Below are 13,249 nucleotides of genomic sequence, written 5' to 3' on the forward strand. Positions count from 1 at the left end.
GGACAACAAAACAAAGTGTCATCAGCTGTTGTCACAGGGAGAGTGCAAATGGGCCCCAAGCAGACAACCATTGATGTCTCAGCATCCCACCCCATCTGAGTGCTATGTGCAGTGCCAGCATGCAAGGTCACCATTGCTGGCACTTCTCCAGCATTCACTCACACAACTTCTGCATTTCCCTTTGAAATCTCCAGATCTTCACTATAAAGTAATAAAACAAAGAAATGTTCCTCATTTTCCTTTTCCAGCGAGCATCTCTCAGGCTTTCATAAACCTTTAATTACCAAGAAGTGCCACTGTCCAAGTTTTCCTGGTAGATTCATGGCCCTCCCTCTCCTTTCTTTACGCACTGAAAAGTTGGGACTGCAGGTCAACAGGAAGAGAATTGGCACAATCAGAAGCTAATCCATCCCTTCTCTTATACCATGAGATAAACTTCTCTCTCTTTGCATTGATACAGCTGTACTCTGCATAAATGACTTCCCAATAGCTCAGAGAACATGAGCTAAATCCCACTGTAGTAAGCATGTTACATAAGGTCATATAGAAACCTGGAGCAGAGCAGGAAAATGAACACAGAATTCCCAGTTCCTAAAGGCTTCAGAATAGACGTGGTACTTAGGAACATGGTTTAGTAGGCAATATTGGTGATAGTTGATCAAGAGGCCTTTTTCCAACCTTAATGATTCAATGATTCAATCAGGTTTTCAGCCCCTCGTTCTAAGGAAAAATGGAAGAAGCAGTGATTGATTGGGTGGGGAAGGCTCTCAAACAGTCCTATCACAGAGCTCCAAACCTCTACTCCTCTTTATTTCTTACCTAGCAATAAACTCTTGGGGCAGAGGGTTTTGGTTGGTTGGTTGGTTGGTTTCATTGCTTGACTGATTTTAATCTGGCTTTTAGGATTTCACAGTGCTTCATAGCAATGAGCACTATTCCCTGTCCAGAGCCCTGGGATGATGCTGTAATAACATTATTGCAGAACTACTCTCACTGGAAAGTTTCAGGAGTCATCTAAAGGACAAATTCTCCCCTTAATCTCCCTGCTTGGTATCTCAGACTGGACTCAATCTTACAGAACATCCCTTAATGTCTTTTTCATTGGCAGTCAAAAAGGGACAGTCAAGACGAGATGGGAATTAATCATTTGTGACAGTGAAAACTGTGATTTTTTTTTTTTTTGTAGGCAAGAAAGGAATGGAGCACTGAGTGGAATCACCTGTCCCATCACCCAGACCCAAAAAAGGGAGCAAACGTTTTGAACATGAAGCATCCTGCTAAGATGCAAGTATAAAACGAGCTTCTGCTCTTAAGAACTGCACATCTAACACACAAATGAGAGAGACAGAGTCCTAAAATGTCTCTGCGGGGCACGAACATGCAGTAATAAAACATAGTACTGTCTGCAAAGCTAGAAATAAATGTGCGCAGAGAAGTGACAAAGGGCCATAACTGAATCTTAGTTTTTCACATGAAAAATACCTTGAATTTTTCTATACAAATTAACAACTGATTTTTTGCAAAAGTACTCTCTTTTTGTTTCTTCTCCATCTCCTTTTTTTATCCTCTCTAGTTATTTCCTTGCCAGATACTTCCAGGCTTCAGAAAATGAAATGGAAAACAGGAGGTGAAGTGCACATCGCATCAGAAGGGGATCCATCTGATTGCACGCAGGTGTTTGCAGCGTAGATGCCTTGAGCTGAATTCCCTGAAGAGTTGATGGAGAAGGAGAAAGATCTAAAGGTGATTTGTACATCCTCCTTCAGAAGGAGCGGAATTTATCTGCAAGTCCCACTTGCTCTCCACTGACTCTGGAGGCAGCCATGGTAATGGGCTCAGATGGAGGCAGCCACAGTACAGTCGTCTGCATTAAACAAACCAGGGCACATCCAAGCTGCCAGAGTACAGTGTTCACAAGGACCCTAAACCCTGCCCATACACTGTACATACTCAGGTCTCTGATGTAAACCCCTCATGGACAGCTTAATCTTAATTGAGAGCTATGCAAAATCTTGGCAAAGTGGGTGGAAAAGGCACGTTTCAATGAGGTATGAAAATCTGACTCACGTGTCACCACAAAACCAGCTGCTGGCTTGGCCCTGCACTATTCCAAGTGTGAGGCCAGCAGGAACAGAGCCTGGGAAGGCAGAAATGCAGTTTACCAGCACTTCAGAAGCCCGATAAAGTTTGCTCAAAGAAGGCCATACTCAAGAATAACCCTTAAACAAGCCTGGCCCTGTATGTACCTTATCATGGAGCCTCATGATGAGAACTAAATAGATGCTCTCATTAGCACATGATATTCACATGTTGTTATTCTCTAAAGCTCAACCCTTGTAATAATGGTCAAAGCCTGCACAAATCTGCATGACTGCTTATGAGAGTGGTTAGTGACAGGACAAAGGGAGATGGTTTTAAACTAAAACAGAGTAGATTTAAATATTAGGAATTTTTTCACCCAGAGGGTGGTGATGCACTGGAACAGGTTACCTAAGGAGGTTGTGGATGCTCCATCTTTGGAGGCATCCAAGGCCAGGCTGGATGTGGCTCTGGGCAGCCTGGTCTGGTGGTTGTCGACCCTGCACACAGCAGAGGGGTTGAAACTAGACGATCATTGTGGTCCTTTTCAACCTAGGCCATTCTATGATGGTTCTGTGAATTACCTACTGCTCCCCAAATACACACAAACCTCATTGTGTCAGCCGTCCTAACCCTCAGCACTGAAGAGCTGTTTAAACCAACAGTTTAATCAGAAGCAAATATAACAACAGAAATGCACTGAAGGTCTTAGAAATGGCATTTCTTTAGTAAGTCTTGTATTTAAGAGTGCTACTGTGGTATTTTTCCCCTCTCTTAACAGTTCATGAAAAGGAACAACGGCTACTACTCTAAAGGGAAGTGGTCTATAAACCCAACCCCAATAAATATAAACAGTGCTTGTTCAATGTTTATACAGCAGCAGTAAATGGGTATTCATTTTTGGCACCATGCAGGAAAATACTGCTCTCTGTTTCTAGCAGCAAATGTTTGCACCTCCTGTTCATGACTCATCTACTGCATGTTTGGTTTCAACAAAGGCTTGACGGGCAAAAAGGCAAAGGAACAGATATTAAGGAAATAAAGGACTCTGAACCCAAATACCCCAATTTGCAATGCTGTTCTGATGAAATAACATCAATTAATTGTAAAATCAGTCAATCTCCCTGTCAATCATTATTTAACTCCCTCCAAAAAAAAAACCTAAATAGAACACAGCAAAGACTCTATCCACAAAGACAAAAAGGACTTATGTGTTTTTCCCATGTCATCTGACTCTCCATGGGAACTTCTTGCCTTTCAAAAAAGAAAGCTGTGTTTGCAGCACTAAATATTGTCAATACAGTCATGGAGAATGGCCAAATCTGCACATTAAAAAAAAAGAAAAATGAGCATATCTGGACACCTCAGAGCAGTTTTGACTGGAAATGGAGGAATTCCCTCCTCCTTCCTGGACCCAGTGTGATTCTGGATGCATTTCCTTTTCCATCTTCATTTTTGGTGTGCTTTTTTTTGCTTGCTGGTTGTTTTTTAAGACAGCATTCCAATGTCTAACCAAACTTGAATGACTCAAAGTGCATGTTTGCTGCTGAAGGAGAATTTTTGACCCAAAAGATCTGAAGATGCAGTTTAGGCATGCAACCCTCACATACTCTAGAAGAAGCACAATATATTTTGTGCACCCATCTGCTACTTGATTTATACCCTTTTTAATAGCTCCTCTCCACCATTTCTGATCTGAGAGCAGAAAGCAAAGAGTTCCTGCACCTTCTGAGGAGACAAGGTGGACCCCAGGCACCGCGTATCACACCAGATACCTACTCACTGCTTAGCCTTTCCAGGCCAAGTTGGAAATGTAATGACAGGTGGAAGGATACTACAGACACTCCTAAATACGCAGGCGTTTAAAGAGAGCTTTGCATGTTCTTGGCCCATAAAACAGGTTTTGTATCAGCATGGAGTGGAAACTATTAAGCCACGACCCTTTATAGAGTGATGTCTGGTCTATGGTCTATTTGAGTTAATAAGGTGACCTGGGAGAAGCTGCATGGGAACTCATGTTGCAAAAAAAAAAATGCTGGCCACTGAGCACTTATATAGTCACAATCTTTACACCTGGATTTAAGGGAGAGGAAGATAAACATCCACAGATTACATTTCTTTCAGTTAAAGCAGCAGATTAATCACAGAGGCACCATATGCAGCTGCATGCACAGGGCCCCCAGTCTTCAGTGGGAATTTCAAACTACAAGTGCTGGATATATATACATGTATATGCATATATTTATATATATTCATATACATTTGTATATATAAGAGGCCTTTAAATCTGGCAGGGAATAGCCCTTCACTTCCTTGGGTCTGGCAGCAGCATATTTCTTTTACAAAATGAAGACAAATATGAATGTCCACTGCATTGTAGGATAATTTTGTGAAGCATTTCTTCTCTCAAGCAATGTTATTTCTTGGCAAAAGTTCGACACCCTGACCAGAATAAAAAAAACATTTAACATTCCAGAGAGCCGACACAGTTTGCAAGTAAAGAAATATTGCTAACACACCACAGGTGGTTGTCTGAAATTGCAGTTAATTAACCACACTGCTACAGAGATGGGAAATAGCACGGTTGGAGGCTGTTCCTCCTGGCTCTGACCTGAGCACTGCACTCAATTTGCCCTCATCTGGGATTTTTTTTGAGACAGGTTAAGTAAAAATGCCTGTGCTTGAGCTGGCAGCTGTGAGCAAACTGGTGAGGCACAACCTGAATCCAGGAGACATTTAGATTTCTGTGTTCTCTGCAGCTCGGCGCTGTACCAATGGGGATGCTATAAGCGAAGCTGCCTGGTTTGTCTCAAACATAATACGGCTCTTAATGCTCCTTTAGCAGTCTGCACACACAAAGCATCACCAAGATGTGTTTTACAGGAATTTCCTATGCTTCAGTGCAGTTTGCTTCAGACAGACATTAATCCATCAGCAATATATTTGCAGAGATGTTCACAAGCTGTTATGAGCCTCGGTGGCTCAACAAAGATGCTCTGGCTGGAGATGCTTAGCGTGATGCTCTGCAGCAAAGAGCAGAATTGTTTCAAAGGCAGTAAAAAAGCTGCAAACCATTGAGAAGTAATACAAACCCTTGGGCGGTGTGAGACTGACTCCATTTTTAAGGCACCACTGTATTGGCAAGATCCCTAAGGAATCCGCATGGCAAAGCATTGAGATTTTGCTGGGTTCAGGTCTCAAGTCATCAATGGTCACTTGCAAATAATGATTGTTAAAAACCTAGAAGATGGAAAAGAAGAAAAAAAAATCTGATGTTAAATTTGCTGTAACATCTGCAACCATACAAAGCTTAAACTGGAACCAATGTGCACCTGAAACAACCCACTCTCATCTAACACTTCATACCTGTGTTTCTACCAAAGCCATCAAGACATAGATGGGTAAACTGAGGCAAGGGAAAGCACCACAGCTTAAAGTCACACAGTGTGCTTACAGCTGGGCAAGGACTGGAGGCAATGCTGGAGACCCTATGGCCTTCCCTTCTTTTGCTTTTGAGGGTGTGGGTAAGATACACAAGTACCCCCTCCAACCAGTTATTTTATTTCAGATAGAATCACAGATGTGCAGGAAAAATATGGAGGTATGGAAAGAAGACAGGGATAAAAGATTCCCTTAATCTGCATGAAACTGGCAGATTGACACGTTCATCCTCATAGGATGAGTGCATGTTAGTTACGCAGTGTTAAGTGCACATACAGTGATGCTCATACAACAGAAACAATTGATGAAGAAGCGAACATTCATTGTTATTTTCCTGAACATGCAGGAAATCTTTCAGGAGGTTCTTAAGCATCTTTTCAGCCCTCATTCTTTTTTGGGACCCTACCTTAGTCACTGATGCAGGACAGATATGAAACGGCTCCCTCATATTCACCGCCTCCAGCTTCATCCCCACAGTGAAAAAGTGGTTTCTCAAATCAGCATGGTCCTGGGGGAAAGAACAGGGAAGAGGGATAGGTGGTGTGTCAGCACCAGCCACCAAGGAAGGCTCCACACATTGGAAGATCTATTAGAGAGGTGGATTTGTCACTCAGCTGATTAGCAGACTGTCCAGTCTCTCCAACTGCATTCTCCTGTACCTCCTGTGGGTGGAAGCAGACCTAATTGCCCCCAATTCATCCTTATGGATGTTGGGTTTATGTACAGCATCAAATAAAAACCTGGGCTGGCTCTCATGTACCATAAGATGGAAAGGTCTTCTTTCCAACGGGGAGAACAAAGGTGGAATAAGGCCCAGGACAATGAACTTGAACCCATAAGGTGAGCAATGCAAGAATCTGTTGGAGCAAAAATACATGGCTGTGTTCAGGTACACACCTTCCACAACATCTTCATCCAGGATCAAACCTGTCTACACACAATAACCTTGGGGCATCAGCAGGATGCAGCACCTAACCTCAGAAACAACACAGGTTCAACTCCCTCACCACAAACACGTTACATCTATCAAATGACTCCATCCTCATCTCCCTGTCTCGTAAGCATACAGGCTAGCAACCTCATTCCAAAGTAACAACTATATTTTACACTGAACCAATGTGCATTGGCTAAATGATCTGTGCATTACCCAACACAACCAGAAAATGAAGAGCTGTTATATTTAGAACACACACACACTGAACTCCAAAATATACGCAGAAAGCTTAGTATCTAATAAGTGGCTAGCAATGTCATTCCTATCTACATTCATTGCTACATGTTGCATTCTTGTTCTAAAATGATTTTCTATTGATCTGAAGTTGTATGTCATTGCACTTTCCTTCCTAAGGACTGTTCTCACTGGCAGACTTAATGACTTCTATTTTGGGATCTTACATTCCTGGTGCCATTAGAGATAAGGATTTTTACAAGCTCCAATCAAAGCTAAAGGAATAGTTGTTTTCACCTTACCCGTCTTCACAACATTACCGTGTCTTTTATGTGAGAACCAAAAAGCAGTCAAAAAACATTTCATAATGACTTCAGTTTCACAGCAAGGGAAGTATATTCCAATGGGGAAACTGAGGAAGGCTTAGCAATAATGGGCCAAAATACCACGATGAACTGATGGCTGATGAAGGAGCAGACATTCAGGAGTTCAGGTGTCCTGCAGTGTAACATCAGCTGTACTTCCAATTGCTGGCAATTACTTCCACATCACCAAAATCCCAAAAGCCAGGAGGCCAATTTCTGGCAGTTTCACAATGTTTTATTGAATAAGAGGCTGATTCAGAGAAGAGAATTCAGCTCCTTGTACACTGAAGCTGCTCAGTGTAAGTCCTGCATTAGAGAAAGGTTATCAAAATTGCCATCTTTTCTACTAGGAAAAAATGATGGCTGCAAAAATCAGACCCCACCAAAGCTGAACTTCCATCCTCCAAAGAGAGACAGCACCTGGACTGTAGGGATATCTCCTTCCCTACACAAGGATCCACACCCATCATCTCTCAATCCTTGGGGTGAGGTAAAGAAAAGGCAGCTTTGCAAACCATACATATGGAAGCAGGCTTACACTGCAGCATCTTCCCATCAAAAGATCCAGGATTCAATTCACGCTCGCATCCAGCTTCAATACATAATAAGCCCAGATCTACCAAAGTACTTAATCATGTTTATCCTTAAACATGCAAGTAGTTTCATCAACTCTGTACGTGATTTGTTGATTGAGTTCAAAGTACTAAAAACGGCATTACTCCTCATTTTTATTTGTGACAGCTTCTTTGGCTGGGCTCCTTTTTTACTATGGCTTTTTTCAAAGGGAAAAAATAACAAAGCAGGAAAAACAGTAACACTGATAATGCTTAACGTTATTTATTTTACTTGAAAAGCCTATCACTTTTTGTCCATGTGCTACGTATCTCAGGATCAAATCTCCCTTCCCACTCAGCATACCATGTAAACATCTTTCTCGTTAAATTAATAGCAAGAGTAAACTCCCGCAGAGAACCTATGGGATCTTAGGTACGTCTCCGTTTTGAGGGAGAAAAGTCTCTTTGAGTCAGGAACATACTTTTGTTTGGAGAAGGGCTGGGGGAGTAAAAAAGCTCGTCTGTGTTAAATGTCATTTTTGAGATGGAAAAGCTTTCAAGGAGAAAAAGCCTTGATATTGTACCGCCATGGCAAATGGTCAGGGTCTGGATATTTGATCTCTTTCACATATTTGTAAAAGAGAAGCATTAAAATTTACCTTAAGAGCCTCAGATTTTTGCAGCTGCAAGAAGAGGGGGAAAAAAAAGGATCCCAATGCCGTTCTCCTCAGCCAGCAGGGAATTGCTGAGGATTTGGCATATGCTCCTCTTCAAAATTCTAATTAATTTACATAATTCCTAAGAATAGGGCCTACAGAAGCGAAGGCAAAGCTTTTAATTAGTATTAGACTCAAAGTGATACACCGGATAATGAACTGCACTCGTCTCCAGTTATTCACACTGACAGGAAAAAGGCCTGTTAAATAAAAGCAGCTGCAAGATGAGGTCTGAAGGGGTGAAGCTTTCCCCTCGCTCCCTCCAGTATCTGCAGCAGGGCAAAAACATCACCTGAAATGCTGCTGGGTAGCAGAAACCAACCCTTCCACGCTGCACAAGCGTTCAAAGCCACTTATGAGGATGTCACCAGCCATGTATTTCCAGCAAGTTTTAATCTGCTTTCAAATGGAGTTGTACAGACATTTGGGGGTATTTTATAATTGTGTGGTGGATCTCTGCTCCTGCTGACTGGCTTCTGGAGAGGCTGCACCCCAAGTACTGCATTCAGTTTTGGGCCACTCACTACAAGAAAGATATTGAGGCCCTGGGATGTGTCCAGAGAAGGGCAATGAAGTTGTGAAGGGCATGGAGTACAAGTTTTACGGGAAGTGACTGAGGGAACTGGGATTGCTCAGTCTGGAGAAGAGAAGGCTTAGGAGAGATCTTATTGTTCTCTACAACAAAATGAAAGGAGGTTGTGGAGATGTGCTCCCAGGTAACAGTGACAAAACGAGGGAATGGCCTCAGGTTGCAGCAGGAAAGGTTCAGGTTGGATATGAGGAAGAATTTCTTGTAAGAAGGAGTGGTGAGGCATTGGCACAGGCTGCCTGGGGAGGTCATGGAGTCACTGTCCCTGGAGGAATTCAAGAGAAAGGTAGATGTGGCACTGAGAGACATGGTTAGTTGGCATGTGGGGATGGGCTGACAGTTGTACTAGATCATCCTAGTGGTCTTTTCCAACCTAAATGGTTCTGCAACTCATTCCAAGGAGCAGCTCCACAGTCACACACCTTTACACCAGCAGTGATCCTGCCTCACAGGGTTCACAAGCTCCATGTGGGCAATGGAAATAACCTCCCAGCCCTTGCTGCTGGAGAGCAGCCAAGGAAACCAGTCTGATGCTGAGAAATCCCTTACAGCAAAGTGAAAATCATACTGAGGAACGTACAGCAAATTAACGTGGTACAAGAACCATGCTGACTCATTCAAAGGGTCGAAACCTCTAACATGATGGATTACAGCCCACAAGGGTGCTTACAAGTAATGAGTGGAAAACTGCAGAACCCTCTACTGAATGAACAACTGCCACTTACATCCCAAACCTGAAGGCAAAGGCAGGGCTGTCACAACTCTCACTACAAATCCCAAGAAGCAATTACAGTCAGCCTCACTCTTGCTATCTTAGAAGTTTTTAGACTTAAGGATGTAGCCAGGCTTTGAGAATGCACAGGTGTGGGTGACACAGTTAAATCTTTAAAAAAACACCAACTTCCACTAAGCACTGGTCTTGAACTCAGAAAGATATACTGCAAAATCATCGTAGACATCTGCCCTTTTGCTCAGGTCTTTTCACACTCTACTGGGCAATGCAGATAGCTCTGGGACCTAACTATGTTAACTTAAATGGCTTTTGCCCGTGGCATTGAGGGCAGCCATGCAATGGACTGGTTGCTCCAGCTGTGTCTACAAATCCAAATGAGAGCATCTCTTCCCACTCTCCTCAATATACAAAACTGGAGTAATCTCATTTTAAGCCCAAAAGCACACATAGTGTATAGATACAAAGAAAAAGCTCTAATTTAAGCCCTGATTTTCAAATACCCCAGAACTCAAGAGTTCTTTTGGTCCAGGATAGTTCACGCGCACCTCTTATATGACTCTGACTTTGTACGAAACTCAGAATTAAGTCTGAGAAGTTGCAAAGTTAAGAGGCTGACCATTAACAGCAATTAATAAACCTGAGGCCTGAGCCTCCTTTAATCCTCTCCAGATGCAACTGCATGAAATGCTGCTGCCTTCAATCACATCTCTCCTGGCCTGTCCTACTAAAGACAGAGAAGAAGTAGGTTCCATCTGGTATGACTGGAAACAAATTGTCTAATTCCATTTTTGTTTTGAAAGAAATTGCTTCCTCCAGTGTTTTCCCTAATTCTCCAAGACACTGGCTGCTTCTGATAGCCTAATTTTAATCACAAAGCTCTTATGTGGTAACCAGTCACAAGCACAATAATAGTGCTGGTTAAACTGCCTCTACAGGAATCTGGCACTTAGTTTTTAATTGAGGGGGGAAAAAGGAATAAAAAAAAACCCTCCCAACTGCAATCCTCTGCATTATTTACAGACGAATCTGACTTGTTGCAATTCATCAGCTCTCCTTGCTAAACACTGTGCCATTTTCCCTGAAGACACACTCTGTAGGGACAGAGAAATCCCCCTGTAAGACACAAAGAGAGTAAATCTGTGAGCAAAACCTGACTGCAGTCACACAAGGAGACCAAAATGTAGAGACGTGGGGTGGGATGAAATGCGTAAAGGTGCTGGGAAGAAGGCTTTGAAAGTCCTTGAGACCCTGAAGCAATGAGCATGGCAGCCAGCTATTAACTGCACACACTGAAGAGCCCCTTAAACACTGCACATGCTTCTGCCTAAGATCAAATTTAGCCCTACAGATTTTAAGCTTCTCTTGTTGAATAAAAATAGTTGCCATAGAAACAGCAACATTGCAGAGTAGCCAGTCTAAATCTGAATACACCTTCTTCGTATGGCTCAGTTTGCTGCAGATGGCACCGGGGCAAAGATCCCCTCCTACACAGCGCAGGCTTTGATTTGCCTGGTTGGTGGAAGCATGGGTTGCAGAGGCAAAACAGATTATTTTGTTTTTAATATCTCACAGCAGAATTACAGTACCTGGGATTGCCACACCATTCCACAAGTGTCTGCTAGTGAATCCTTGCTGTATCATATGCATTGATCTCATTTCACAAGTGGGAACACTAATCCAAGTGTTCAAAATGAAGCCAGTGCCTCTCCTCACATTTCTAAACAACTACTACCTTAGTTGTGATGAGGGACTGAGTCTTCACAGAGACATGCCTGGACAGATTCTGCCCTCAGTAACATTTCATTACCAAAAAATCGATGGAAATGTGTTAGAAGAGAGAAGAGCTGAACAAATTCTAAGCACTGAAAGCAGCTGACTATTGTTTTCTCTTGGAAAAAAAATATGCATTATTGGACAGATGGCTTTTGGGTATCACCGATCCTCTAAATGAGAGTACCTGTTGTCCAAGAATCACAGAATTGTTTGAGTTGGAACTGAGTTTGACTACTGGGTCCCCTCTATGATTCTGCAATGCTTCAGGTATGAACCATCTCATACAGAGCTTGAATGCCACATACGAATTGGATCAGGCCCTTTTCCTAACCTCTCACCACTCTAGAGTGACCTCTAGCATGTAACAGAGAAAGAAAACCACACATGCTAAACATGCAGCCAGAGGGATATGGAATACAGCAGAGTGAGGGAGCTGGTTCCTACTCAGCCCATCTGCTTTGCTTGAACTCCCTCTGGCATTCCTCTTCCCAACCTAACAATCATAGTGAGATCCTCAGGCATCACAGAAGACTGGTTCTCTGGATTAACTTCATTTACCCACTTGGATTACTTTGCTTCACCCACTCTGCAATGCCCAGAATCAGGAACGAGCTGTAAAGAAGTGAAGACTTTTCCCATATAGTCTTTCCACCAGATTCCATCTTTAGTATTGGAAATATCCCTGCTTTCAAGAGCCATAAAGGCAGTTATGTAAGTAAAGAACTTTGCAGGATACTCTTAATGATGGTGATTAAGATTTACAGAGATAAATGGCTTTAATGAGCTGAGACAGGAGTGGGTCAAAAGGCAGATGAAGAGTGGAGGGGACAGGAGACCATGCATGTAGTCCAGCCAGGTAAAAAGCAGCCAAGGAGAAGAGTTGGCGAGTGCTATGGATGAGGAAGAACAGATGGAGTATAAATAATCTGGCAGCCAGCTAACTGCGTGGCAACTCATGGGTTATTAAAGCACAGCATGCACAACAAGGGCCAGCCAAGCCACCAGTGCATGAAGAGGCCAGGGATTGCTAACGTTTGAGTTTGGCTTCCATGCAAAATTAAAAGCACAGATGCTTTAACCAGCTGTATCAGCATATCCTTATCCACTGTAAAGGCTGAAGACAGAAAAACCCTGTTAGATTTCAAGGCTGTGCATCTATTCAGGTCAGAGTTGTTTGGGTAGAGGCTTAAGGGCAGAAAAGTAGCCCTTATGATTCTCTTCCTTACACTGAAACTCCTTGAGATGACCAAATAATGGAGGAAAACACACTAAAACACCTAAAGAATGCATTAGCTTCTGAGAGATGTTATCTTTTTCTTTAAAAAAGAAACAAAATGTTATAAACTTGAATAAATACTTCAATTTAATCTCATACTTTAAAAGCACCTTTCAGCTGATGGAAAATAAAACAAACATATCTGGGAGAGGAAGGAGTTCTTCTTAACATTTATCCCTGTATTTTTGACTGTGGAACAAAAAAGCACCCAATACTGAATTTTAGGAGGCAGCTCTCAACTCATTGATGGACATTCCCTCCATCATTCTCCATAGGAGATTCCTTCCATCCCTTTTATCTTAGCATCAATTAATGGTATTATTACAGATCACAGAAAACATCCATATGCACCAAGTTAGCACAGTCACGAGTTGTACCAGAGGAGTTTTACATCAGATATCAGTTAAGAATCTCCTAGCAGAAAGGGTGGTTAGGCACTGTCTGCCAGGAGGGGTAATGGTAACCTAACCCTAGAGGTATTTAAGAGATGTGTGATGCAGCAGTAAGGTCCACAGTCTAGTGATGAGACTTGGTCAGGTTAATGGTTGGACCTGA

At 42.5% G+C, this 13,249-nt stretch overlaps 1 protein-coding gene across 4 annotated transcripts in view; it reads right to left on the bottom strand.

The window, feature by feature from the left end:
* Window positions 1-13,249, bottom strand: part of SFMBT2 (Scm like with four mbt domains 2) — a 97,979-nt gene that overhangs the window by 34,598 nt on the left and 50,132 nt on the right. For all 4 annotated transcript variants that reach the window (XR_014947127.1, XM_015865816.3, XM_085550140.1 and 1 more), the window contains 2 exons: window positions 5,927-6,028; window positions 5,172-5,319 (listed from right to left, as the gene is read on the bottom strand). Coding sequence is in view for 3 of the 4 variants with exons in the window: in XM_015865816.3 (XP_015721302.1) it covers window positions 5,172-5,319; window positions 5,927-6,028 (250 nt within the window). In the remaining variant the exon portion in view is untranslated. The remainder of the gene's footprint in view (window positions 1-5,171; window positions 5,320-5,926; window positions 6,029-13,249) is intronic.

This window comes from Coturnix japonica, chromosome 1, assembly GCF_054131305.1.
Source record: "Coturnix japonica strain WE chromosome 1, WE-NBRP24, whole genome shotgun sequence".
Classification (NCBI taxonomy): domain Eukaryota; kingdom Metazoa; phylum Chordata; class Aves; order Galliformes; family Phasianidae; genus Coturnix; species Coturnix japonica.